Source organism: Candoia aspera, chromosome 7 (assembly GCF_035149785.1).
Source record: "Candoia aspera isolate rCanAsp1 chromosome 7, rCanAsp1.hap2, whole genome shotgun sequence".
NCBI lineage: Eukaryota > Metazoa > Chordata > Lepidosauria > Squamata > Boidae > Candoia > Candoia aspera.
The window spans coordinates 16,355,776-16,383,281 of record NC_086159.1 but is presented as its reverse complement, the minus strand read 5'-3'; the positions used below and the strand labels follow the sequence as shown (position 1 = coordinate 16,383,281).

At 39.0% G+C, this 27,506-nt stretch overlaps 1 protein-coding gene across 1 annotated transcript in view; it reads left to right on the top strand.

Moving 5' to 3' along the window:
- The window catches only part of WNK1 (WNK lysine deficient protein kinase 1), a 137,769-nt gene that overhangs the window by 57,008 nt on the left and 53,255 nt on the right, over positions 1-27,506 (top strand). The window contains exons 5-9 of the mRNA XM_063308558.1: positions 15,747-15,835; positions 16,653-16,872; positions 18,205-18,541; positions 22,266-22,453; positions 24,350-24,604. Coding sequence (XP_063164628.1) covers positions 15,747-15,835; positions 16,653-16,872; positions 18,205-18,541; positions 22,266-22,453; positions 24,350-24,604 — 1,089 coding nt within the window. The remainder of the gene's footprint in view (positions 1-15,746; positions 15,836-16,652; positions 16,873-18,204; positions 18,542-22,265; positions 22,454-24,349; positions 24,605-27,506) is intronic.

Genomic DNA, 27,506 nt, shown 5'->3' with positions numbered 1-27,506 from the left:
CTAGAGACTTATTCCTCGTCTCAGCGTGGTTCCTGCCTGTTAGGACACCATGTCTGTGCATCAGGTCTACCCAACCATCCTGAGTCTTCCCAGCATTTTCCCTTTTCTGCTTCTATTTACCTGATCTGGTCTGTGCCCTACTAGAAAGGAGGTCCTCTGTGTACATCCCTAACGGCCTTGTACTAAGACTGTTGATCTTTTGGGCTCAATATAATTGACACTAACTGGCAGAAGAGTCCCAGGGCTTCAGGTAGGAGCCTTTTCACACTAGGATCAAATGTGAGATCTCTGGCATGTGCTTCGTCTTTAGGCTACTATCATCTCTGAATTGTGCATCAACAGGGCACTGTAGTAGAAAGAACTGCTGCAGTCACAAAAATATTAATGATACAAAATTGCAGTTTGTTGTGTTTCTTTGTGTGATGCAATCTTCTGCCTTTTGTTCAGTCCATTCAGTTTTTACTGCAGGCAAGTGATGCTGCAGTATCTGTTTTGGATGCAGTTTGATCATATAGTTAGTGCAAAGAGAGATGTGCTAAATTATCCATTTATTGCTCCCTGTAATGTCCATAATCAGTTACTAGGCTTTTTCTGAAAGCATTTCTTAGTTTTAAATGTGAGCAATAACTTTTCTAGGTTGAAAAGTATAGCATGTATCTTGAAGGAGAAGAAAGAAGTGTGCCTTGTTGATCAGGAATTGATAGATAAAATTATTGTGCAAAGTTCAGCAAAGTTTACCTGCTTCTTCAGATGGATGCTAACTTTTATAAAGGGGTATATCCATTCTGGTTCAGCAGGTGGCAGTAACTAGCCAACTTAGATTTTGCTCAGAAGCTAAGCAAGGCAGCCCTGGTTAGTACTTTAGTAAGGGATTGCCTGGGAATGCCAAGGCTATAACCTAGACTGGAAAGTCGAAACGCCAGAAGAAGGCAGTGGCAAGCCACTTCGGTTCATGAGGAATCAAGCTCTGTTTGAGGGCATCAGTTTTTTAAAAAAAAAATGTCCATGTATGTATGTTTTCATAATACTGTCTAACAATTTTCCCTGTGCTTGTTACCATTTCTGGCGCATGCAGAAATTGCCAGACAAACCTTTTCAAGTACACTATTTTATTTATAAACCTCTGCACACTCAGAATCCAGTTTCCAACCTCCCCTTTTTAAGGAAGGTTGTTGAGATGGGTAGTAGACCAACTTTGCAGCACCCTAGATGAAGTAGAAAATTTGGACCCTTTTCAGTCAGAGTTCAGGCCCCGGTATGGGACAGAGATGGTATTGGTTGCTCTTTTGAGTGGCCTGTGTTGGGACCTGACGGGGGGTAGCACAGTCATCCTCATTCTTTTGGACCTCTCAGCAACATCTGATACCATTGATCATGGCATGTTACTGGACTGCCCATTGGGAATTGCGGAGACACTTTTGCAGTGGATCTGCTTCTTCCTAAATAGGCAGTTTCAGTTGGGAGGAAGAGATGAGAGGCTGGCCTGATGGCCTCTGGTATGTGGAGTGCCATAGGGTTTGATCCTTTCTCCCTTGCGCTTTAATATCTGTATGAAGCCTATGGGTGAGGTCATCTGATGGTATGGGATGTGGTATCATTAGTATACTTACAGCTCTAAACTTTATATCACTACCCCAGGCTGCAGGGGAAATGCTGTTGATGTTGTATCCCTGTGCCTGGAATCTATGAAGGTCTGGATGGGAGAGAACAGACTTAAGTTGAACCCAAGTAAGACAGAGTTCCTATGTGTACATTAGGGTTTTCTGTAGATGCTAGTGTGATCTCTGTGTGGGCAGGCACTACCCATGAAGGAGCCAGTTTGCAATTTGGGAGTCCTTCTGAACTCAGTTCCTGCTAGAAGCAGGTGGAGTTGATTGCTAAAGGGGGCTTTGCTCAGCTTCAGCTGCTGTTCCAATTATGACCTTACCTGATGCAGGAGGACCTGGCTATAGGAACTCATGCCTCATTAACACCTGGTTGGGCTATTATATTGTGCTTTACTTGGGGCTGCCCTCAAAGATTACTCAGAAAGTGCAACTGTTCTGAATGCAGCACCCAGCATATTTACTGCCTCCCTGCAGTGGGAGCACAGAACACTGATTTTCTGAGCCTACACTAGTTGCTGATGCATTTCTGGGTACATTTTAAGGTGCTGGTATTGACCTTTAATACTCTTTATGGCTTGGCCTACTTGCAGGGCTGCCTGCCTAGCCAGAATTGTCCCAACCCACTAGATCTTGTAGAGAACAGTTGCTTATAGTCCCGCGACTTCCAGGGGGTGAGGGACCCAAAGCTAGAATGTGCTGCTTTTCTGTAGTGACACCAGTGCTGTGGAATGGCTTCAGTATGGAAATCAGATGCACTCCCCTTCCCACAAGGTTTCAGAAACTACTGAAAACAGAACTATTTCAGAGGGCTTTCTCTCTATTTAAGCACTTCACCACTTTTATTTTTGTTCCTGTTCGTCGATCTTGTAGGGGGTTTCTGATTTTATTTATTTTAAATTATACTGTGGATGTTTTGATTTGCTATATACACTGTAAGTCACCCAAGAGTTGCTAGATTGTGGTAGGATACAAGTTTAATAAGTCAACAAACATCCAAGGTGATTGCTAATCTGCATAATTTATAAACTGTGTTTGTATTTAAACAATTGTATCTGATCCATCTTAAATAATGTATATAACAGATTAAAGATTTCTCATGTGCCTTTTTCCTGTGATGATTTATTAAGCCTGCCCTACCATCACTTGATTAGTTCTCCAGATTTCATCTCATTCAGTTATATCGTTGTTTGATCTGTTTTTTTTTTTTACCACTCTCTTAACTTGTCTTGTCCTGTTCTCCATACATCTATACAACCACATTCTTCCTCTTTTCCTCATTTTTAACTCCAAATGACCCTTATGCCATTATGCTTTCTTTTCAACATAAAGTCCCTCTTTTCTGCCTTCTTTTCTTATTTTCCCTCTCCGATGACTTTTAATACAGACTAAAACATAGTTGTTCCTCTGTTGGCCATAAGGCAAAAATAAAAATATCCATTACAGTAACACTTTTATTAGACCAATAAAATTCTATAATAGTTGCAGACATTTGAGTTCATTAACATTTTCATGAAATATTGTGATTAAAAGCCAGAAAAAGGGATATTTTTGGCTATCAATTTCCTTAAGGATCTTAGAAATCTTCTAGTCCACTCTCTTGCCCAGGGCAAAAATCCTCGTACAGCCCCAGACAAATGGCTATCCAGACTTTGCTTGAAAACCTCCAATGATGGAACCCCCACAATTGCAGGAGGGAAGCTATTCCACTGCTTAATAGTTCCCATGGTCAGGAAATTCCTCCTTATTTTGAGCTTGGATTTTTCTGTGTAAAGTTTCTATCCATTGGTTCTTGTCCTACCCTTGGTTGCTGTGGAGGCCTATGAGAGCCAAGGCTAAATACTGGCCTAGAAATCAGGAGACTGTGAGTTCTAGGCCTCCCTTAGGCATGAAAGCCAGCTGGGTGACTTTCGGCCAGCTCCCCCTCCTTAGCCCAACCCACCAGGGTTGTTATTGTGGGGAAAATAGGAGGCAGCAGAATTAGCTATGTTTGCCACCTTGAGTTGTATATGAGAAGGTGGGATACAATTCTAACAACAGCATACCTCTTCCCTGTGATAGCCCTTCAAGTATTTGGAGAATGCTATTGTATCTCCTTAGCCTTCTCTTCTTTAGTCTAAATATGTCCAGTTCCTTTTAACCATTCTTCATAGGACTTAGCCTCTAAGCCCCTCAATATTTTTTTCATTATTCTCTGTACCCTTTCTAGTTTTTTAGCATCCTTCTATCTTAGAACTGGAAACAGTATTCTAGGTGCAGTCTGACTGAAGTATAGAACAGAACTACAGGTTAATGTCCTTGGTTAATGACTGCAAGTGGGACCAGAATTTCAGTCACTAAGCAACGCAGTTGTTAAGCGAAGCATCACGTGACCAGACCTCATTTTATTACCATTTTTTACTGCGGTCATTAAGCAGATCACCTTAATTTAGATTGGATACATATAGGATGTAGCACTATAAAATAAGGGGAGAAATTTTCTTAGTTTGTAAGTTGAGACATGTAGGGGGGGAAATGGTAAACTTTGCATATGAATCAAATTTGCTTTGGGTTGGAACCATTATTTCTTACCAGCTGCAGCATATAGAGCCAAGCAAATTCAATGCAAAAGCTTATCAGTCGTTCCATTAAGCCTCTGCCTACATAGAAAATGGAAATTCCATAATTTCATATTGAAATCAGAAAATAACTAAGCAGGGCAAAGAGCTATAAAGTTAGGCAGTTTTTAAAATTGGTATAGCTAAATATTCTAAGAATTAAAAATTGATATCAGCTCATGAGGATAATTTTAAGCATCATTTTTAATGTCCTTCCGAATTTCTGTGGTTTTACTTCTATTAACAAAGACTGCAAAAATGCAAAATCCAGAAATAGGAATGATACATAGCACAATTGTGAAAACAATGAGTAATGAAATTCCAAACTATTCCATAACTATGCCAAACACCTGAGGCTAAGATGTTAGTCTCCTGTATTTCCATACAAATGTTTGTTAAGACCTGAGTTTGTTACTAATTTCCTGGAGGTACACTAAGTATTTAAGCATGAATGAAGACATACTGTTTCAGTTTGTTAAAGGACATTCTGTCCTTGAGTCTCTTGGATTTATTTTCTACCTTTTGAGCCATAATATAGAATATGTTGATGGGATTTGTTTTTTTGTCCTATGGCTTTTTTTCTTACCAAGTTTTTTATTATATTTTTCTGTAAGTGCCCTTTAATTGTATGTGGAGCAGAATGATTATATTTGTATAGTTACCAGGAGTTGAGCTCAACTTGAAGACATCTTTCCCTTTAAATTGTTGAAAGGGTTTCCAGTAAAATTCAGCTTATATGTCTGACTGAAACAACATCCAGATAAGGTGGGAGTGCTGTTTACACATATAATAGGGTAACTTGGGCTATATGCAGAAAATGCAGTGGTCTTAGGTAACCGGAAATGTCAATGATTTAATGTTTAGACAATTGCTAGAATGTCCATATAAAAATAAGTTACATTTATGGGCAAATAGATAGCACAAGTAGAAATGAATGTTTTATAAAACATGAGGCTTTGTAAACTTAATTAAGCCTGCTAATTATTAGACTAAAGAACATTTCACCCTAATTGTCTAGCTCAGGTTGCTGAATTCATAAGTTTACTTTCATAGAAAGAAAGCTTAGGATTGTAGCCTTTCCCCTTAAATATATCAGGGGACCTAAATGCCATAGCATCTGGAGAAGGACTTGAGAGAAGAACAACAGGATCAATTAAAAATATTATTAGATGGGGCTGTTTGGCAGCATTCTCCATGTCAAGCTAAAGTTGTTGAATTTAATATTACAGGCTAAAAGAATCACTGTTATCAGTTCTCAATACATTATTGCATTTTATGGGAAAATACAGCTTCCATTTCTATAAGTAAAAACAAGAACAGTAGTAGAATGTGTTTTTATTTTTTAAAATAAAAATACATTTAAAAGCTGTATTAGGGCACTCTATAGACCAGAAAGGAGGAAATTAAATATGCAAACCTCACAACTTGGTTGCTAATAATAGGAGTTTGTATTTCACAAGGAGCATTGAACAAATGAACTGCCTTCCGTGTTATTGCCTTGGGGTTGGAGGGAGGGAAGGTCATCTTTGTTTTCCATTGGGATCATGGGTTCTTTTTAAAATTCCTTTAATGGTTTATAACAGCCTGCATCTAGTTCAAACCAGCACCAAAATAGCCTTCCAAAATAGTAATGGAGACTGGTAAAAGTACTTTGTGCAGCTTGACTCAGGAGTTTATGGGCCAGCATAATTAATCACAAAGCCTAAAAGAAGATTAAAGCGATTAAAGTAAAATTCACTTCAGACTCTTTATTTAAGTCTTTTGTTTTGAAGAAATCCTAAGTACCATCTCAATGGTTATAACTTTTCTGGTATTTATTTACATGTAGGATACTCTATGTACGTTGTATACAGACAGTTGTGTATTATACCATTGGTGAACTGCAGTCGGTATATATATAATGATATAGATATAGATCATCCATATATATGGATATGATCTGGGTATGACCAGCAATCAATTCTTACTTTAATTTAAAGTATTTGTAGTCTGCATTCCAGATTCTTTGAACAAGATTGTTTACAAGAATACATAGATGAAGGAGCCTAAAAATATAAAACTAATTAGTTAATCATCCAATAATGACGTTAAGTGGTAGCAGCCTAGTAAATAGACACCATAAAATGTAATAAAACCAGTCCAAATGAAAGGCTTACATTATGGAAAAGAAGCAGCAATAGATTTTCAGTGCCTGCTTTAAAAATGTTTATGTATTATAACATTCCTGCTTTGTCAATTTATATTAAATCATTAGGTTCTTTTGACTGTTACAACTGGATGTAGCTGTTACAAATATATATATATTTGATTAATGTACATGCAGTAATGGGGCTGTTTTATATATATATATATATATATATATATATATAGTGTATATATAGTGTGTGTGTGTGTGTGTGTGTATATATATATATATATATAAATAAAAAAAACAGCCCCATTACTGCATGTACATTAATCAGAACAAATTCTGTTGCTTTTTCTGTAGCTATTTTCATCTGAACCTTACTCAAAGTAGGCTGATGGCAGAATTCCTTGCCAAAGATGGTTGAGCTGGAAGTGCTGTTAGATGTAACTACCCTGTCAAGAGTAAGAGTTCTAGGGCAATTTCAGTTGTATTCTAGTGGTATTTAGGATTTCCTGAAAGAAAGGGGAGTTTGGAAGTTAACTAGTATAACAATAACAGTGACAAATACAACAGTAACCATAACAATGATTTGATATAATGTGTACATATCTAGTATTCTATTCTAGAATAGAATACAAAATGTATTGTAAAATCTTACAAAGATTGCAGTGGGAACTGGATGGGGATGGAGTTCTGTGAATAGATTTTTTTTTCTTGAAAAAAATCCCAGTGTTGCTACTAAGTTTGCAAAACAGCTGATAAGTAGTTTTTCAAGAAACATAAAGAGATTTCATTTTTCTCTTCTGTTTACCTTTCTGCATGGTATAACAGTATATGAACTTTGAATAGCACTTGTTCAGACTTCTTACCACTTCGCTTAAAAAGTACAGGAAAGTAAATGGGAGGAGCTCTAAATAGGTTTACATACTGCATGACATTTATTGCTTGTGTGTGTTCTCTGTCTCAAGGGTCCTAGGCTGTGAAAGCAGTGTTCTGGACAGAGCTCTGACTTCTACAGACTACACAGGATGAGGGAGAATAAAGTTGTAAATGAGGCGAATATGCTTCCTTCAAAGCTTGATGTCTGCTTTCCTTCTGCTGTGCGTTAAGTGTGAAATTTAACAGTCTTTTCTAATTAGAAGAGTTTTGCACACAAACTGTGTGTATTAGTATTTCCTGATGGATCTTTCAAAGCGAGATTTTTGCCCAGTGTTTGTCATCATAAATTCACACTGTTGCTGCTGTTCCCATAAGGACTGTGTTAAAGAGGTAAGAATTTCAATCACACAGATTTATATTTAAATCAGGGTCTACTTGAACATAAGCATCAGATAATATCTATGCTTAATAATGGCAATCCTTGCTTTAAAGGTTTAGTATTTGGACATGGATAGGAATGTTCTTGTGTGGGCAAACTGATTTCAGAGAGATGTTAAGACTTGTGTGAAGATCTGGTTAACTTTTAAATTCATGTTGGTGGAGTATAATACAAGAACATAATGTTTGAAGCCACAAGAATGTACAAATACCAACGTTTTTCTAGCTGTTTGATATATTATCTGTCTAGATTGTCCAGAATATTGGCCATCTTCTACACTGAAGGCCGTTCACTTAGGAACAAATTTAGGTTGCAGTTTATATAGTTGGAAAGATTCTATGGGTCCTAGAACAACAACTCTCATATAGCATGTGAGACAGGTATAGTCAGATTCTAACTATAACTGTGTCCAATAGAAATATTCAGCTTGTTCAGAAAAGAAGGGAGTTCAGAATATCTGCTGATACCCAAGTTAAATATGTGGAAGATATTTTACTACAGAATGAATATTCTCTTGTTTGGTTGATCTGGTAGGAGCTCATTTTGATTGCGGATAAAACAAATTATTAACATATTCTAAACAGTTGTGAAAGAAGATTTGGATTTAGTGAGTCCATGCAATCTTCAACACACCAAATGGGGAAGTTAAGACCTATCCAAGAGAGCAATACTCATCATGTTATGATTTAAAAAAAATAAACAACTTAGTGAAATACATATAATTGACCAAGTAGGATTTTAAAGGTGACTGTCAGCTGAAATGTTTGCAGAAACTGAACAAATGCAACAGATATTCAGTCTAGAGGATTATCGGGTGGGGGGACACATGATGGTAAGTTGTTTTTTACAGTGCCTCAATGTGGTTCTTTTAGTTGGTTCTTTTAATTGATTTGATTTTGTATTATGTTTTATCTTTTGTTCGCTGCCCAGAGTTCCATTGGTAGACAAGGCTATTTTTGTTAAATAAAATTAAATAAATTATACACATGGACAGACGAATGCTTTCATGGGATGAAATACTACATGTTTCCTGAAAAACTGGACTGATTTATTTCTGTATTGCCTATTAGAAGAGTAGTATGCTTTTCTCATCTACTTTGGCCTGTCTCTGTGTATGTTAATTCTTAATCATACTGACAATAAAAATAAATTATTTGTTTATATCAACTGCATCCAGATAAACAAGTGAAGGAATTGGTAGAATGTGATTTTCTTACAATTCACAAAGATGTCTAATAAGAATCAGAGGAGGATACTTACTTGAATGGGATGAGCAGTTTGGAGGACTATAGGGAAAATGGCTGAATGAAAATTAGAAGGTAGTTTGTTGTTTACAGTTCAGTCATATCTGACCTTCATGACCCAATGGATTTCACCAGGACTTCTATCAGTAACAGCTTCTTGAGTTCTAGTAAGCTTAAGCTCATGCTTGCGCCATTAATAATAGTACTTAGCCACCTTGTTTTCTCTTGGCCTCTTTTGGATTACCCTCAAATTTTCCAAACAAGAGAGTCTTCTCCAGTGACTCTTTGCATGGTGTGTACAAAATACGTAAGACTTAGCTTCATTATTTGTCTGTCTGTCATGGGTTCTTGTGAGCAAATTACTTCAGTGTCCAGTGGTTATTACTTCATCTGGTATTAAATTATATATTCCCTTTGTAATCTAAGGTATTCTTGAATGGTAGTAACTCCCACAAATTTGAAGTGCTGGTTTCTGACATTTGAAAAACCCTTGGTCCTCCTCAAGCTACCGCTCCACAGTCCATCTCATTCTGGAATATAGCTCACTCTTGAAAGAGACTGCCAACAGGGAGAGAAAGCAGAGAATGCGTATTCCACTAACCACATTCCATATGTGTTTGCTTCATTCTAAATTAGAAGACTGGAACCATAAGATTAATTTGGGGCTGGTAATGTGATCCAGGTGATGGCGGGTCAGGGGTGTCATGGTGGGGTGTCGGAGGGTGGGGAATCATCAGGGAAGACGCTCCCGGTGTTTGGTACCGGTGGTGTGTTCTGGCCCTCTGCACTCAGACCCAGTCCCTGGACAGCAGACCCATCAAAGCCCTGGCTTTCGGCTGCTGCTTTTGAACACCAGGTCGGTTAACAGCAAGGCCCCCCTCATACGTGATTTGATCACGGAGGAGGGGGCAGACCTGGCGTGCATTACCAAGACCTGGATGGGCCCTGAAGGGGGGGTACCCCTTTCAGAAATGTGCCAGGCCGGGTTTACGGTATGGCACCAGCCAAGACTCCAGGGCAGGGGAGGAGGGGTGGCTGTTGTCATCCAGGAGTTTCTGGTGGCCTTCAGGGGCACTGCTCCACAAGTAGCCAGCTGTGAGACCCTGTTCTTCAAGTTGCGTTCCTGAGAACAGTCTCCCTGCTGTGTAGCAACCTCCCTGCCTGAGCTGCTGGAGACCATCTCGGGGTCGGTGGTAGAGTTCCCCAGGCTTATGGTTCTGGGGGACTTCAACCTGTTGTCCCTGGGGCATGCCTTGGAGGCAGCTTGGGAGTTCATGGCCACCATGGCGGGCATGGGCCTGTCTCAGATTATTCAGGACCAGACTTGAGACAGTGGCCTCACCCCAGACTTGGTTTTCTTGTCAGAGCAGTGGCAATGTGATCTGAGGGGAGAGTTACATCTGTCCCCTTTGTCATGGTCAGATCATGCCCTGGTGGTCTTGAGATTCTCTTTTGCTGCCCCCCTCTGCAGGGAGGCTGGATCCATTCGATTGGTCTGCCCCTGGTGACTGATGGACCCGGCAGGGTTTCAGAGGGAACTGGGGGTTATACTTGAGGATCTGCTGCATGGTCCAGCAGAGGCCCTGGCTGCTGCCTGGAATAAGGAGGCGGCCGGGGCCTTGGACGTGATCGTGCCTGTGGGGCCTCTCTTGTCCCATTGAACCCGATACTCTCCATGGTTTACGGAGGAGCTGAGGGTTCTGAAGAGGGTTAAGAGATGCTTAGAGTACCACTGGAGGAAGACAAGGACCGAACTTGACCGAACACAAGTTAGAGCTGCTGTTAAGGCCTACCTTGTGGCGGTAAGAGTGGCGAAACATCAATATTTCTCCACTGTTTTTGCATCCACAGAATGCTGCCCAATGACCCTGTTTAAGATCACGCAATCTCTTTTGGGGAAGGTGGATCTAGAAAACCACCTGCAGGGCTGTGTTGAGGAGTTTTCTCGACATCTGGAGGATAAAACCTCTCGGATTCGTTCCAAGTTGGATGCCAGGCGTGGTGCAGGGTCTGGGGAGATGCCTGGAGAGCGTACTTGCCCGGTTATCTGGGAACAGTTTGGTCCTGTTGGGCCTGAGGAAGTGGACAGGATTCTTGGGTCTGTAAACACCACCACTTGCCATCTAGATCCCTGTCCCTCCTGGCTGGTGAAGGCAGCTCAGGAGGTAACATATGGGTGGGTCCAGGCGATGGTGAATTCGTCCTTCAGGGAGAGAGTGTTTCTGGTGGCCTTTAAGAAGGCGCTAGTGCGTCCCCTCCTCAAGAAACCATCACTGGACCCTACCATTCTGGACAATTTTCGTCCAATCTCCCACCTTCCCTTTTTAGGGAAGGTGGTTGAGAAAGTGGTGGCGTTGCAACTCCAGAGGATCCTGGATGAAACAGATTATCTGGACTGTTTTCAGTCAGGTTTCAGGCCCGGATATGGGAACAGAAACAGCATTGGTTGCACTTATGTATGATCTCTGGCAGGAGCGGGATGGGGGCAGTGCATCCATCCTTGCTCTTCTTGACCATTTGGTGGCTTTCGATACCACCAACCATGGTTTCCTTTTGGGTTGGCTCAGGGAGTTGGAGGTGTGTGGCTTGGTCTTGCACTGGTTCATCTTCTTCCTCCAGCGCTGATCCCAATCGGTGTTGATAAGGAGCAAGAGATCTGGCCCACGGCCCCTCCTTTGTGGGGTGCCGCGGGGTTCGGTGCTCTCTCTGCTCCTTTTTAACGTCTACATGAAACCGCTGGATGAGATCATCTGTCGCCACAGAGTGAGGTATCATCAATATGCTGATGATACTCAATTATACATCTCCATCCCGGGCAAGGTAAATGATGCAGTGGCCACCCTTTCACAGTGCCTGGAGGCTGTAAGGGTTTGGGTGGGGAACCCTGGCAAGACAGAGTGGCTGTGGGTTGGGGGCTCCCTGGTATCTGGGAATTTACCATCTTTGACTCTGGATGGGGTTGCACTGCCCCAGACAGACCCAGTGCGGAACCTAGGGGTTCTTCTGGACTTAGGACTCCTGCTCAAAGAGCAGGTGGTGGTCGTGGCCAGGGGAGCCTTTGCACAACTTCGTGTTGTGTGCCAGCTATGCCCTTTCCTGGATTGGAAGGCCCTCAGGTCAGTCACTCATGCCCTGGTCATCTCCCGCATAGACTATTGCAATGCGCTCTACATGGGGCTACCCCTGAAGAGTATCTGGAAGCTACCGCTGGTGCAAAATGCGGCTGCGTGAGCAGTTTTAGGAGCCCCTAGAAGGGCATGTATAACACCATTGCTGCGTGAGCTGCATTGGGTGCCAGTCTGCTTCTGGGTCCAATTCAAGGTGTTGGTTATCACATTTAAAGCCCTACATGGCATGGGGCCAGTTTACCTGAGGGACCGCCTCACCCCAGTTACATCGACCTGTCCAACCCGGTCAGGCAGAGAGGGCATGCTATGGACCCTGTCCATGAGAGATTTCCGATTGGCAGGGTCCAGGAAGAGGGCCTTCTCTGCCATAGCACTGTCCTTTGGAACAAGCTACCCCCAGAGGTAAGATAGGCCCCCATTCTCCCGGTCTTTTGGAAGGGAGTAAAAACATGGCTATGCCACCTGGCCTGGGATAGGAGAGGGGACAGCTATTCATGGGGGTAGTTGGCCCCATGAGGGTGCCTAGATTAAGAGCTTCCCATCTTGAATTGTGTATTTTATATGCTATATTTTAGATTTTAGATCTTGCATTTCTATTTTTTATGTATTTATATTTAATTATTTTTAGTGATTTGTTATTTTTGGTATTTATAAGCCGCCCAGAGTCGTCATGTGTGAGATGGGCAGCAGAGAAATTTGATAAATAAATAAATAATTTCTCCAATGGAAAATTATCTGAACTTTTCTGTGTTGCCTGGTGTATATTAATACTAGTCATTGTTTAACTAGAAAGTCTGAGTTCAAAATATTCTTTCATGTGGGTGGGGATCTATGAGTTGTGGATTTAAAATTTTTCATATCATATATAAGTATGTTGTTTTGGGTGTTATAGCTAGAGCTACATCTTTCAATTGGGTCTGTATTTTCAGCTGTTAGAAACATATTTAATAGATGAAATAATACTTAAAAATGAAAAAAAAAAATGAAGATAGTAGGGACCATTTTAGAAAGAAATTCTCCATTCACTGACAGGAGGAAGGAATGGTTCTTGTGTGATAGCACATGTTGCAGTGTTTGTAGGTGTGCCATTTGAAAGCATGGAGAAATGACTGAACAATTTTAGTAATACAGTAAGCAGATTCAATGAATCAAAACTTATTTACTATTTTTTAATCAGATAACAGCTTAAGTTTTAATTGCATTTATGCATTTAATTCATGAAGTGTGCTTCTAAAATCCACATTTTGTAATTAACAAAATATAGAGCCAGAAGGTAATAATGCTGACTGTATTTACTCTTTGGATTCAATTCACAAGAGGTGCTTTGGAACGTTGGGAATGTGAATGTGTTACTAGTCCACATCTCATTAAAGAAACTATCTCTGTTTCCAGGAGTGTGCAGCACCTCATGATCCTGGAAGGTGATGTGGTTGCTTTAATGACTCAGATGGCTGCCATGCTTGCATTTCTATATATTCATATATATTCCATTCAGAAGAAGTTCTTCTGAATGGAATCTGTGTCATGAACTGCTCTAGAGTGTAGCCCCATGCCATCTAAGAAGCCTTCCTTCTTTGTGACCTAATTAATTTGTTACTTGTTTCCCTATGCTGCTCTTGCATTGAGTGGAATTCTTAGCTCAGGGTCAGCTCTTCAAGGTAGGCCAAGTCAAGAAACAGACACTACAAGAAATACTGGAACTCTACTTTATTGATATAGGCCAAGGGACAGCAACCTTTTTCTGTAAAGGGCCAGATTTCACCCCTTCTCTGAGGTGTGGCTGGCAGGTGTGTTGGCCAAGGAGCATGGCAGCATTGGATGGCGCCAGCCTGCCAGCAAAGAGGCTGCTGATAGGCCACCACTGCCACCCAGGATGCCCTGTCCTTTGCCCTGGGAGCTCAGTTGAGGCTTGGGCCTGGCAATTAGCTGCCTACCCACCATTCTTAGCTTGTGGGTCATATAAAAACAGGCAGTGGGCTGGAACTGTCCGACCCCTGATATAGGCTATAAAAACAGACTCTTGAAAGCATGATAGTGTTTCCCCTTCCTTCCCCTTAAACCAAAGAGAGTTGAGGCAGGGCAACTTTAAGTATCTTTCTTAGACTGTCTTGTTTTGTGATGAGTGAGCTCATGTTTTACTCACAGTCTCTGTGTATCTTCTCTAAGATCATATCTGGGTTTCTCTGCATGTGGCTCATTCATTAATTCATTCAGTTTGTATGGCCGCCCATCTCAGCAAGTGACTCTGGGTGGTAAACAATCATAACAAATTCTCATCAGAAATACAAAAATTAAAATACACAGCAGCCAAGGAAGATATCACTGTTGCTGGCTGTTAGCACAACCAGGAGACAGGACCCTTCACACCCTTGGGGCCCCAGGCCCAGGCATAGAACCAGGCAATTATTAGAATTTATAGCTCATATGAGCCATCGTCTAAGTGAAGAAATAAATTATATTTTGTCTTGAAAACAAGAAGTTGATTCTTAGTGTTTTCATGTCTTTGGCTCAGAGGTTTGTGTGTATGCTTGGGAAATAACAAATGCTTGTACCTGTTGGACCCCTTGGTTATCTCTGTGGGCTGTCTTCTAGACTGGGTTTTTGATGGCGTTCTATCAGAGACTTAAGGCAACAAAGTTCATTCAATAGCAGCTAGGGACATAAATAGCAATTTTTCCAAAGTACAGCGCAATGGGCAGGACCTTGTTTTCCTGGAAAAACAACAACAATGCAGCTACCATTTTGTGGACGAGGGGTTCCAGGATATATTTATTTTTAAGTAACAGGTTCTGTTGCTTGAAAACCCCTGTTCTAGATGCCTTTGTCATGCTAATAAGGTAGAAGACCCAGTTTATGGAATGCCTTGCACAGGAAAACTTTATCTCCTGATTTGGATCAGGGTCAAAAAGTTATTGATGTGTGTGTGTGTGTGTTCTGGGGGTGGGGGGACTTGTGGCATCCAAAGTCCTGCAATAATTTTTGGGGCTAGACTGTTTTTATACCGTGGTACCTGTACAATTGATTTTAATGTTAAAATAGAGTAACTTTGAAAGCAGACATACCTTATTTTCACTCATGTTGGGGCGTTTGTTACTAATAGCACATTGATACTGTCCAGACAAAACAGTTTATAATAGTTGCCAAGATTTGATAATTTCAGCAAAGTTAGAAAAATGAAACAGAACAAATTGGCAGACTCAAAGCAAGGAAATAAAATGGCTTGTTTCAATATTGAGTTTACTACTACTATAGTTACTACTATAGGTGCTCTCCTAAATATTGCACACTCAAATATATTTATTTCATTTAAAAAGAAAGAAAACTGTGTTGGCACTGGAGAAAAGTCCTTAATCCACATTAGGAATACCTTTATTGGCCAGTGAAAACCACAAATTAACATACACATTAACACTGGTAAGTAAAGTAGGAGAGGGAAGAATGGAGGAAAAATAGGTGGCTCATGGTTGCAGAACATATAAGTGAGTTTAGTCGAACAAGGTGACAAATTTACAATAGCCATTTCTTGGATGCTGTAAAGATACTTTGGTCAGTTGCTTTAGTCAATAAACTGGTGAGACAAATCATGAGACAAATCATCCATGCATCTCTAATGTATAATAAAGTAATTCACAATATTTTCTAATAAAAAGGGATATTATGATCACTTAAAACAGAGGTGATAATGGCTCTCTTTGTTTGCTGCTGTTAATTTATTTCTGTGTTACAGGGAGTCAAGCCAGCCAGCTTTGACAAAGTAGCTATTCCTGAAGTGAAGGAAATAATTGAGGGGTGCATCCGTCAAAATAAAGACGAAAGGTAAATGTTCTTCTGTTTAGACTGAGCAGTAGAAATGGACTGCTTTGACAGTTTTGATTGAAAATCTTTCAGATAATCTGAAATACATCAGTACTTTAGCACAGGTGTTGGCAAAACTTTTTGGTGAAGGGCTAGATCCCACCTCTCCCTTGCCTGGCATGGCTGGAAAGTCTGCAGGCTTAGTGCGGCAGCTATTGGATGGCACCAGCCTGCCAGCAAAGAGGCTGCTGAGAGCCCCCCACCCAGGATGCCCTGGCTCTCAGCCTGTCCCTCACCCCAAGAGCTCAGCTAAGGCTCCAGACTGGCAATATGCCACCTGCCCACCCATTCTTTCTTAGGTTGTGGGCTGTACAAAAATAGGCAGTCGGCTGTATTTGACCCACAGGCCATAGTTTGCTGACCCCTGCTCTAGCATGTAATGTATGAATGTGGCACTGATTGTGTAAGCATGTATTAAAATTTCTTGCAGTGTGGTTTGAGTTAGAAGGAAGGTCAAATTACACCAGTAGTGTGTTTTCAAATAGCACTAATCACTGAGTGAAGCATTAAAATGTATTGACAGTGTTTCATTTAATAAGCAAATAAGGCATGTCGCCTCATCCATTGGCTATAGTATTGTATCCTTACTATGTTTCCTTCATTTTGTAGTCACATTTCTAATATATGGCACAAATTTCTTTATCCTTTCTCCATTTCCAGTTATTGTATTTGTATTTAGTTGCTAAGTGAAATCTGGCACTGCTTCTATGACTGACTCTCCACCTCATCCACTGGTCCCCTAAATTGTGTTTTGTTCTTTTCTTTCTATAACTTTCAGATACGCTATCAAGGACCTTCTGAATCATGCATTCTTCCAGGAAGAAACTGGTGTGCGTGTAGAGTTAGCAGAAGAAGATGATGGAGAGAAAATTGCTATTAAGCTCTGGTTACGAATTGAAGACATTAAAAAGCTAAAAGGGAAATACAAGGATAATGAAGCAATAGAATTTTCCTTTGACTTGGAAAGAGATGTTCCAGAGGATGTAGCACAGGAAATGGTGGGCAATAAAGGGATTAGATATCTATCTCTAAATGTAGATTTGAAACATTCTGAGTTTTGGATACAGTTTGGCCTATTTGCATTTTGATAGCTGAAATACTTAAAAAAGAGGTGATCCAGAAAGCTATACTTCATCAGTGAATTACGTATAAAACTTCTTAACTAAATCCGTAAGTCTTTCCACTGAATATGAGAGTATTTTAAATAGGCAAATAACAATAAAATTTGGCAAAACCTTTGAAATAGATACAAACTATTTCCGTTAGCTAAGAGCTGCCATGTTTCTTAAAAGTGAGTATCTGCTCTTCGTACATTGCCCAGTTCTGGTCTATATTTGATGCTTTAGGTATGGTTGACATGTATTCAGGCAAAATATCTCAGGTAGTTAAAAGCAAGTAAATCATTTAAATGAATAAACAAACTAGTTTAATTATACTTAACACTTGTTTTTTAAAAAATGTATTTTAGAATATTTCTTGTCATGTCCCAGCATAATTTTAAGCATAATATTTTTTTACTTTTTCTCCTCTGGGTAAGATTATGCAGCAAACTTTTCTTCCACCGCTCTGAGACAGATGTTTCTAGATCTAATTTCTAAACGTACATAACATATTTTACATTTTTATATTGCTTTCCAAAGCAAAGCCATTTCAAAATGGTTTACAGAGCAGGAGGTATAAAACAACAGAAATATAAATGGAGTTAATTAAAACTACATAATAAACCTTGTTGATGAAGATTCTCAGTCATCCAGGTGGAATTGTCTGTAGGTTGAGTCATGGCAACTGGATTTCTTTCTTTTTGGTTGAAACGTTTTGCTGCTTGTCCAAGCAACTTCTTCAGTAAACCTTTCATTTCAAAACAACAAATAGAACTCAGTCCTTAAAACAATAGCTGACTGAATATATATCAGCACCAACATTTAATTAAAAGTGAGCTGAAACACTGAAGTCTTCTGATTTGAGTTCACCTATGTACTTCTGTGCAGATTATCTGTCAGTAAGGCAGAAGACAATGCATCTGGGCTTTCCTTCCATTCCAGGTAGCTGTGGATCAATTGTCCTGTGAGGACGGAGATGCTTCTAAATAGGAGTGCCTGTGCTAATAGTTGCACAGCTGGTTTATTTCTTTGATAGGATCTCATAATATTTTGGGAGAATACTGTGATGAATAATTTTTAAGCCAAGTACTTTCTGGTAATATTTTGTTAATGATACTTTAAATCTTAAAACTGACAAGCTGACAGGGTTTTTGTTGTTGTCATGTGATTCTAGAAGTGTATTTATTGTGATTTACCATTGTCCAATGTTACGACCTGTTCTCCCTTCAGGTTGAATCTGGGTATGTCTGTGAAGGAGATCACAAAACGATGGCCAAAGCTATAAAGGACAGAGTATCTTTGATTAAGCGAAAGAGAGAGCAGCGTCAGTTGGTGAGAGAAGAACAGGAGAAAAGAAAGCAAGAAGAAGTCAATCAAAAGCAGCAGGCAGAACAGAAAACACAAGCAGGGGCTACCCAGCAAGGACCAAAACACGCTGTGCCTGCTACTAGTATCACGGCTGTTACCACCACATCGACTTCTGTTTCTACCCAAGTAGAACCTGAGGAACCCGAGGCAGATCAGCATCAGCAGGCTCAGTTCCAGCAACCCAGTGTTTCTGTATTATGTAAGTACTTTCTGTGTGTGTCACCTAATGTCATGTTCACCATTTTCTTTTTTCACAGTTGGACTATGGAGGCTAAATAATTGTTAGAGATGCTTACAGCCTATTTTTACCATGTTTAATTGTCAGATTCTGTACCTATAGACGAAGTTTAGTCTTTTCTGCCTTGCTGATATGTTCAGAAATAGACACTGTGGTTTCCTGCAGTGACAAGATGGTTATAACAGAATCCAAGTCATCATTGCTGGTTTCATATCTAGCAGAGAGAACCATAAGCAGGCAGAATCAATGCTGCCATCCTCATTTAATCACACAGGGATTATCAGACTTTTTTGGAGGAACCGCACTTTTCCACCATCTTGCCACTTCCTTACTATCATTAACATTATTTTCGAAGTCCAACCGTTACATGAATTGTGGTGATGTCATCAGACTGGGCAGGGTCAAATTTTTGTTTTGCTACTTTTCCTCTATTTGGGGGAGGATTTAAAAAAACACACATAAAAGGTACAAAAGATACTACTTTTTTACATGGCGAAAAGTACATGCTATCATTCTATTACCTACATTACCAAGCAGTCCGTGATACTTGTCTCGTTTCGTGTCAGAAGTACAGGAAATAGAAAGGGCGAAAGTATTAATTAAAAAAAAGTTTAAAACATTTAATAAAAATATAAAATTCATATAACTCTAGCCCAATGTCGGGCCACACTGATGGCAGAGGTGTTTTTGACCAATAAGTCACTCTTTGTGCATGTCGGTCCCAAAGGGCACCGTAAAAGATGGGTAGTTGTTTCAATATTGCTGCATTCACAGCAAATACCCTTGCCCTCAGGGAGAAACCCCAATTTTTCCATATAATCTTTAGTTCTGGCCAAACCAGTCATTGTGGCTTTTCTTTATAGAGCTTATTCAAGGAACCGTAGTGAAGTCAAAGAATTGCCATAGGTAATTTCTGCTTATATAGAAGAGAGTTTAGATTGCCTGTGGAAAGTGCATTTGGATGGTTAAAACTCATATGGTGGTCCCAAATTTCTTTAGATGTTGAAGATGTAGTTATTAAGGTGATTGTAATTGTTGTGTCTTCCATAACATCTGTGAATTAAGAGGAAAAATGTTTTGTTTTTGTTTTAGAGGAACCTCACTTCACATATAATTCTGTTTGATGCACTCACCAGAGTCCCTATTTTTTAATTTATTAGCATTTTTATACTGCCGTAGTCTGAAAGATTCTAAGCTGGATATGCAGCATAGAAACCAATAAAAACTCAGTATAAACATGAATCAATATAATACATTAAATGAAAAGGTGATTCCTGATATATCCCAGAGTCATGTGGTATGGGGATGTATATCCCAGGGTTCGGTTGTATGGAGAAGTTTATACAGAGTGGATGTGGGTGTATATCTTTGAATTTTGCATGGAAGCCTGTTGTTAATCAATGCAGCCTCTCTGCTGAATTCTGAACTAGTGGCTTCCAGGTTGTCTTCAAAGAAAGCGCCATGTAAAGTGTGTTGCATTGTGATCAGTGCATGAGTTATTGTTGCCAGGGCTTCCTAGTCCAGATAAGGCTATAACTGGTATATCAACCTAAGCTGGGTAAAGTCTGTTCCTGCCACTGCTTCCATCTGCCAGCAGGACCCTCAAGTAAAAAACCTGACTGTTTAGGAGGAGTGCAACCCCATATAGAAAACCACTAGGATTTATATTTCTAGAAGATCAAAATGTTTATTGTCAGGGTCTTCCTGTAACCAATTAACTGGCACATAAGAATCCTGAACTTTTATTGTAGAAAAGTTAAGAAACCATCAGGAACGAATTCCAGCTACTGCTGTATATCAAATACAAGTTGTATCTATAGTGAAATCAAGGTTTTCATTCTTGTGCCTCTTCTGGCTTGAGGTATGGAACAGGATGGATGACCTATTTTGGACAGGAGTCCCAATTTCCATATGTCTCTCTTTTTGGTAATGGGCAAATCTGTTATTAAGGTGTTTTCCTCTGAAATGTGTGAGAGCTAACTCTCACAATTACTGATTGCCAGTGCCTTCATCCAGCTAGAGTTTATTCTGAGTTTTTTTTCTTCTTATCCAGTTTCCTACAGCCTCCAAAAGTTTGAGGTCTACAGGTTACACCTTTTTTGCTAAATAGTAAATAGTTTCTTAATTAATAAAAATGTTCATCTTTCTTGACTAGGTTGATAAAGAGGATACAAAAATATTGAAAAGGGTAGGAGACAGAGATTGGTCTTTGGGAAGGATACTGACTGTTGTCTGCTTAAGCCCATCTCTAGAAAGAGTTAATTCAACAGGTCATGCTTATAGCTGGGGAGTAATTTGCAGGTCAAATAACTTTCCTGATACACAAGGCATGATAAAAGTTGTCTGGGATTACTGTGTGATTTGATTGGAATAAATTGTAAAAATATTTCCTAATATGCTTGCCTAGAGACTACAGTTACAAATATTCCCCTGGAGCTGATGAAGAGTCGTTGAATCACTAATGGAGCATTATGTATATCTCCTTGCTATTACACAGTCTGTTTTTTGAATTGCAACAAGAGTTTTTTAAGAAATTCAAAGGACCACAGGCAGAAATCTTATACTACTACTTTTATTCAGGAGGATTTGAAGGAAATAACACAATAATAATAATAATAATAATAATGACATAAGTCTCTGTAGAATTATCTTGGAATGGGGAAAGTTTTGGGACTGCATCCAATACCTTTTTAAGACTTTTCCTCCATTTTTTGTATATTGAAATATACAGTGGCCCAGTAAGTAGAGAAATTGAATATATTGAAATAATTTTTAGGAGTATATTTCACTGATTAGTTTTATTGCCTTATATGAAACGTATTGCTCCATCTGATAATTTCAGATACTAAAACTTACTTTGAATGCTTCCTTTTTCATGGATGGAGCATAGTGGGGCAGTTGTCCCCTAAAAATATTCCAAATGAGCTGTTTCTGCAGTTACTGGCAAAAAAAGCATTTTCAGATAATGTTCAGAATGAGTGCTTCTGGGAAGCAAAGAGGAACAAATGACAGCACCTTTTGCCTTCAGGGTGGAACATGAGTTGTTGACTAAAGCATGGAGAAAACAATTACCTGGAGACAAATAATTATCTGTTGTAAAGATGAGCTGCAGTACAGTAGATGTCTACAAATCAGAACATATTAACAGGGGGTTTTTGGCCAGTGTTTGGTTGAAATAGGTTGTTTAAGAATTTGTGTCTTTAAAAATTGAGAACCATGTTTGTTTTACTACTGTATTATGTTGCATGGTAGTAGGCCTTTGGAATTGCATTTTGTTCCTTTATTATCTCTGTTTTCTAGAAATTTTTGGTTGGGAATAAAATACAAACTATGGATAATATTTGCTGTTTAATTGTAGTAATTTATTTAAAATGTAATAATTAAATAGGTAAGACTTAATAGCCTAAACTTTTCAGTTTCTGTGTGCTGTCTTCCTTCAGCACATTAGTTTTTAAGTGATACAATTCTTGCTGAAATACTCTACCAGCTTCTGTTGTTTTAGAGTGCAAAAAGACTCTAGAAAGAGTGTGTGTGTGTGTGTGTGTGTGTGAGAGAGAGAGAGAGAGAGAGAGAGAGATACTGACACTGAATGCAATCTACTTGCATTCCGTGCACATTCAAAACTTGAACTTGTCATGAGATTATGAACCTGTATCTAAAATTCATGTTTGTATTGTGTTTACAGCTGATGGCACGGTTGACAGTGGCCAGGGTTCATCTCTCTTTAGTGAATCATGTGTGAGTAGCCAACAGGCTGCTTCCTTTGGTTCCCAGCATGAACAGTCTCTTCCAGCACTTCCAGGCTCAGGATATGCAGTTCCTGTTGGTCAGCCACAGTCACAGCAGCCCGGAGGATACCAGACATCCACGGTGGTAAGCACAAAACTAAACAGGATGGCAAGAACTCTGGAATCTTGTTCTGTTTTCCTGGATTTGTTTAAAGCCTGAGATTTGATGATAAGTAATATAGAAAACTGTGTGCCTGTTGATTGCCTTTCTCTAATATTGCTTTAAGATAGGAATGTTCTGAAAGTAAAGCATAGTGAGCTGGATGTGAAACATTTGCTAGAAACAGTAACATTCCCTTTTGCTTAATGGTATTAAATGCACATGCAGAGGTATTTGAAGCTGTATTTAGTTTCAAGCATTGTTGAATTGTGGGTGGAATAAGTTGTGGGATGGAGTTTCTGACTAAATGATGACATTTATAAAAACATGTATTATGTGAATGTGTTGCAAGTTTTTAATTGCAGCTAAACAAGGTAAGAAGTATTAATCATTATAGAATGCTGCATGCAGCCACTTCAGTTTTAAGTTAACCCCATGCCTCCATTTATTTATAGCTTCCTTTTAATTGCTTATGGGCACAGTTACCTTTCCCACTTCATGGGTTCATTTGTGTTACCCTATAATTTGTATCTTTTTCTGCTGGGTTTTCAAAGCTGACATTGGGGGTCTTCTAGAAGATCTTACCTCCTATTCTATTCATTATACCTTTTTATGAAAAATTGCTGCTTGTGGAGTATGTATTGACAAAAAATATAACTGGTCATGGAATCTGACCCATAGCTAGAGGTTGCAGCGTTTGGATAATGATATATTCATATATATCACATTGATATGGGGAGTTAGAGAAGGTTATCCTTTGTTAGAAGAGAAACTTTGCCATACATTTCAAATGCACTTATGAAGCCTTGTGCCCTTTTAACCCATGATTAAATGCAACATTTCAATGTTTAAGTTTGGCATGCATAATTTTAGTTCAAAGATATTGTTTAGACAATAACCCATTAAGCAGTCTTCACATTCCTTGCTTCAAGGTTCAGTAATCAAGAATAAAACTAAGAGTATGTTAATAGTTTTTTCTGAGCAGGCCAGTTTCAGATGACAAATGCAGATTTCCAGAAAAAAGTAGTCATCCAGTCTTTTCTGGAAGTTACAGTTTTGAGGGAGTCTCTGTGGGAGAGATGACTTGGGAAGAAGATAATTTAAAAAAAAATAGAAAAGTGTTTGATGGGAAGGAAAAAAACTGGCTTCAGGAAGAACTACTACATAATTTTTAAAAAGACTAAGATGGTTCAGTCAACAAAATAAGTAAATTATCAATTACTCTGGGGATGTAAGCAGATTATAGCATCTTTGTTTTCTAATGAACTCTACTACTTTGTTCACTTGTCATATTTGCTTTAATCTTAAGGTCTGAACATGTTGTGCAGGTTATAATGTGAATTGCTATTTTGTGTCATTTAATTCTTAGCTGAATAAACTTTTAGAGATATCCTGGCAGGGCAATATTTAGGAAGCCCTTCCAGTTCAAAAAGAATGAATTGGAATGAAGAAAAGAAGTGCAATTTAAGGGAAAGAAAGTTACTGGCAACAGTTATATTAACGTTTAATTGTTAACACTTGGAAGGAAGAGCATTTTTTCATTAAGAGCTTGTTTTCTATGCCAAAGCAGGGTAAACATCTAGTGGACCCCTTAAACATAACATTCTGATGGGAGACAGGAACTTGGAGCAGATGCTTTCTTTCTAGATACACTGTTTGTAAACTATTTTGTAGTAGGATATTTGGTTTTAATGGAATTTAATAATCAGAGGAAAACCTGAAGGCCCTAAGGTGCACATAATATTTTTATGTGTGATGTCTCTGTCAGCTTTCTTCATACCCCTACAGTATCTGCTATAATCAGTATCAGCCTTCTGCCATGAATATGTGAGTTTCAGCTCATTAGTCATGTCATTTATGTTCATTTCTTTTTTTTCTTAGCCTCAACGTGGCTGTAGCATGTCAGTTTGTGCTTCCCCACTTTTCCCCTTCCCTCCCTCCCCAGTCCCTCCCAGTTCTCCTTCCACTCCGCCATTAGCGCTGTCTGCACCTCTTTCTTCTTCCTACCTTCGGACTGCCCCGCAGGAAACCTTTGGTGAAAAGCTTTCCAAAGCCCTGGAGAGTGTCCTGCCCATGCACATCACCTCTCCATGCAACCACCGGCGTGCCAGCCTGCCTTCCCTCTTTGTCAGCCCTGTATGTCATTCTCCTGACACATTAAGATAAGTTACCACTAAATACATCCTGGCTTCATTATTGGATAAGGATGAAAAAAGGACCATGATGACTCTGTGCTATAGGAAAGCTAATTCCTCTCCTTCCTGAAGTTGGAAATTAATTTGATCAAAGCTTCAGGAAAACACTTAAAAGTGCCACAGAATTTAGAGGAATAATATGAAATTATTGTATTCTTATACATTTGAACATTTTCTCAGTTTCATCTTTGGATAATAACTAAAGGTAAAGGGAAACACTGCAGTCAATTCTCATTATTTGTGGATTCCATAATTACAAATTTGCTTACTTGCTAAAGTTTATTTGTAACTGCAAAATCAATACTTGTGGCATTTTTGCGGTGATTCACAGACATGCAGAGCAGTGAAAAATTTGAGTTACCCAACACGCACTTTCCCAGCTGAGGTTTCAATATTTGCTAATTCAGTGTTTGCGGCAACTTTATAGAATATAAGTACTGCGAATAACAAGAATCCTCTGTACCAGGTTTCCTGGCAGCCACATGGACAACTTTTCCAGTTTTTTAAAAACATCCCAGTCTAGCCTACAGCCCTGGGATTTCCTAGTAGTCTTCTATTCAAGTACCAACCAAGTTTAATACAGCTTAACTTTTTTCCAGAATTGGCCAGTCAGGTGCTTCCACCATGCTATATGTTAGTAATTTTGAAAATATTTATTTTTTCATTTATTTATGTATTTATTTTTCAATCAATCAATTTATATGGCTGCCTATCTCAAACAAGTGACTTTGGGTGGCTAACAACAACCACCACCACCTATCGAAAAAACCCAGATAATTTGCAGCCAAGATTCAAAACAATAAAAAACTCTCAAGAGTTATACAAGTTTACAAAATTAATTCACAGGTTCCAGCAGACATGGAAATCTGTTACATAAGTGTGTCTGGGTGTCTATATACGTGTGTGTGTGTGTGTGTGTGTGTGTGTGTGTTCCTTTTCCTAAGATACTTGGTGTTTTTTTTTAATTAAATAAATTGGGAGAGCAATTTAAAAAATCAAAATTGCATGAAGGAAGTAGAAACTAGTAAACATTACCCCTATAGCAGCCTTTCTCAACCTCTTGACCCTGGAGGAACCCTTGAAATATTTTTCAGGCCTTGGAGAACCCCTGCACATTCAGGCTCAAATATAGACCAGAAGTTACAAAATTATTCTATTCGTTTCATGGGTAGGCCTGTCTATATGCATTAACAGTGTTCTTAAACTAAAAATAAAGAATGAAATGTACCTCATTAATGTTAGGTTGCCCAAATTTGAAATAATTTTTTAAATAAATAGCAATCTCCCTAGTGACCTCTCGCAGAACCCTAGGTTTCCACAGAACCCTGGCTGAGAAACCCTGCTCTGTAGGGATGTATAACAGTTAGGACCTATAACAAAATATTGTACTATATTATTAATTTTCTGATGCATTATGGTTTTTTAAATCACAAATGCATCATTTTATACTTATTTGCCCTGAAATATATTTGCCATAATAGTGTACTTACTATGCCGATAACCTTTGGAGGCATTTTGCTTTAATTACCTATATAACTTTTATCTTAAACTTGGTAATTTCATTACTCACTCCTAACTTCAAGTCATTTATGAAAAAGTTAAAATCATGTGTATATTTAGCTGGCTTCAGCCACAGCAGTGTAACTAAATGATTCTGCATTTGTGTATGAAAACCAATTGCCATTTAAGAGAAATATCAGCTTTCCTGTAGTAAGCGTTACTGTATGGACAAACATATCTTAGGAGCTGGCAGTTCTGGTTTAAGACTTGTATATCTTATATATTTATAACTTATACAATCTTATACTGGTCTCTCTCACTCTGTGCATTTCTCCTTTGGTCCTTACTGCCATAATCGATGCTCAAATGCTCTAAATTCTTTGCACACAAAAGTTTTAATTTGGCAATATTGTCCAGAATTAGATTTGAAGTTAATTTTAGGTTGTGTTTATGGCATATTAATACTAAGCTTAGCTCTAATAAATAGTAATGTGCACAATTAATAATGGTTTTATGATAGGATCATCTTGAGCAGGGATAGGGAAACTCTTAGCCTAGGAGTCTGCCTGATAGTCCAGCCCAGGTCGTTTGCAGTATATGTGACCTTCAGGACCTCCAGAATGGTTCTGTATGGGAGATGATGGAGGCAACCATCTCTGCTCCTGCTTGGAATGATAACACTGCTTATCCTAATTAACATTTGATAGAAGGTGTAAGCCATTCTGTCTCTAGAAACATTGCATTTAATTAGCAGCATATTGGAGAGAGAGAGTACTAAAGAAACAGAGCTTCATGTAGGCGAAGGAAGGAAGGCAGAAGCCGTTTTTAAAGCTTCATCTGTTCAGAAGGCAACTACTTGCTCCACTAACATGGGGGCTAGAAAAAAATCACTCCCAACACTCATTTTTGGAGACTTCAGGAAGGATAGAAGCTTCCTTTTCCTTAAGCCCTGTTCTTTTTGTACCACACTGGGCATCAGGGCCACTCCCAGTGTATTATATTCACTGGATATTTTTAATTCTATTTAAGGACAATAACAAATTTCCTGTTTAATCTCTGGGTAGCAACTGAAGGTAAAGGTAGAGCTCTTGTAAGTCAAGTTCAACACTTCCCAACTACATGGATATATTTTCTAGGCAAAATACAGAAGTGATTAAAATTATTTTGTTAGGTGAGGAGAGGAAATTAGAATCACTTTCCTACAGTACAGGAAAATATTTTCTTCCGTTCCCAAAGGTTATGTAAGACTAACTGTCACTCCATATTTTTTCTATGTCATATGAGAATTTGCTGCTGCTTTTCCAGAATATTTGGAACTTTGATACAGTGGTCTCAATTTATTT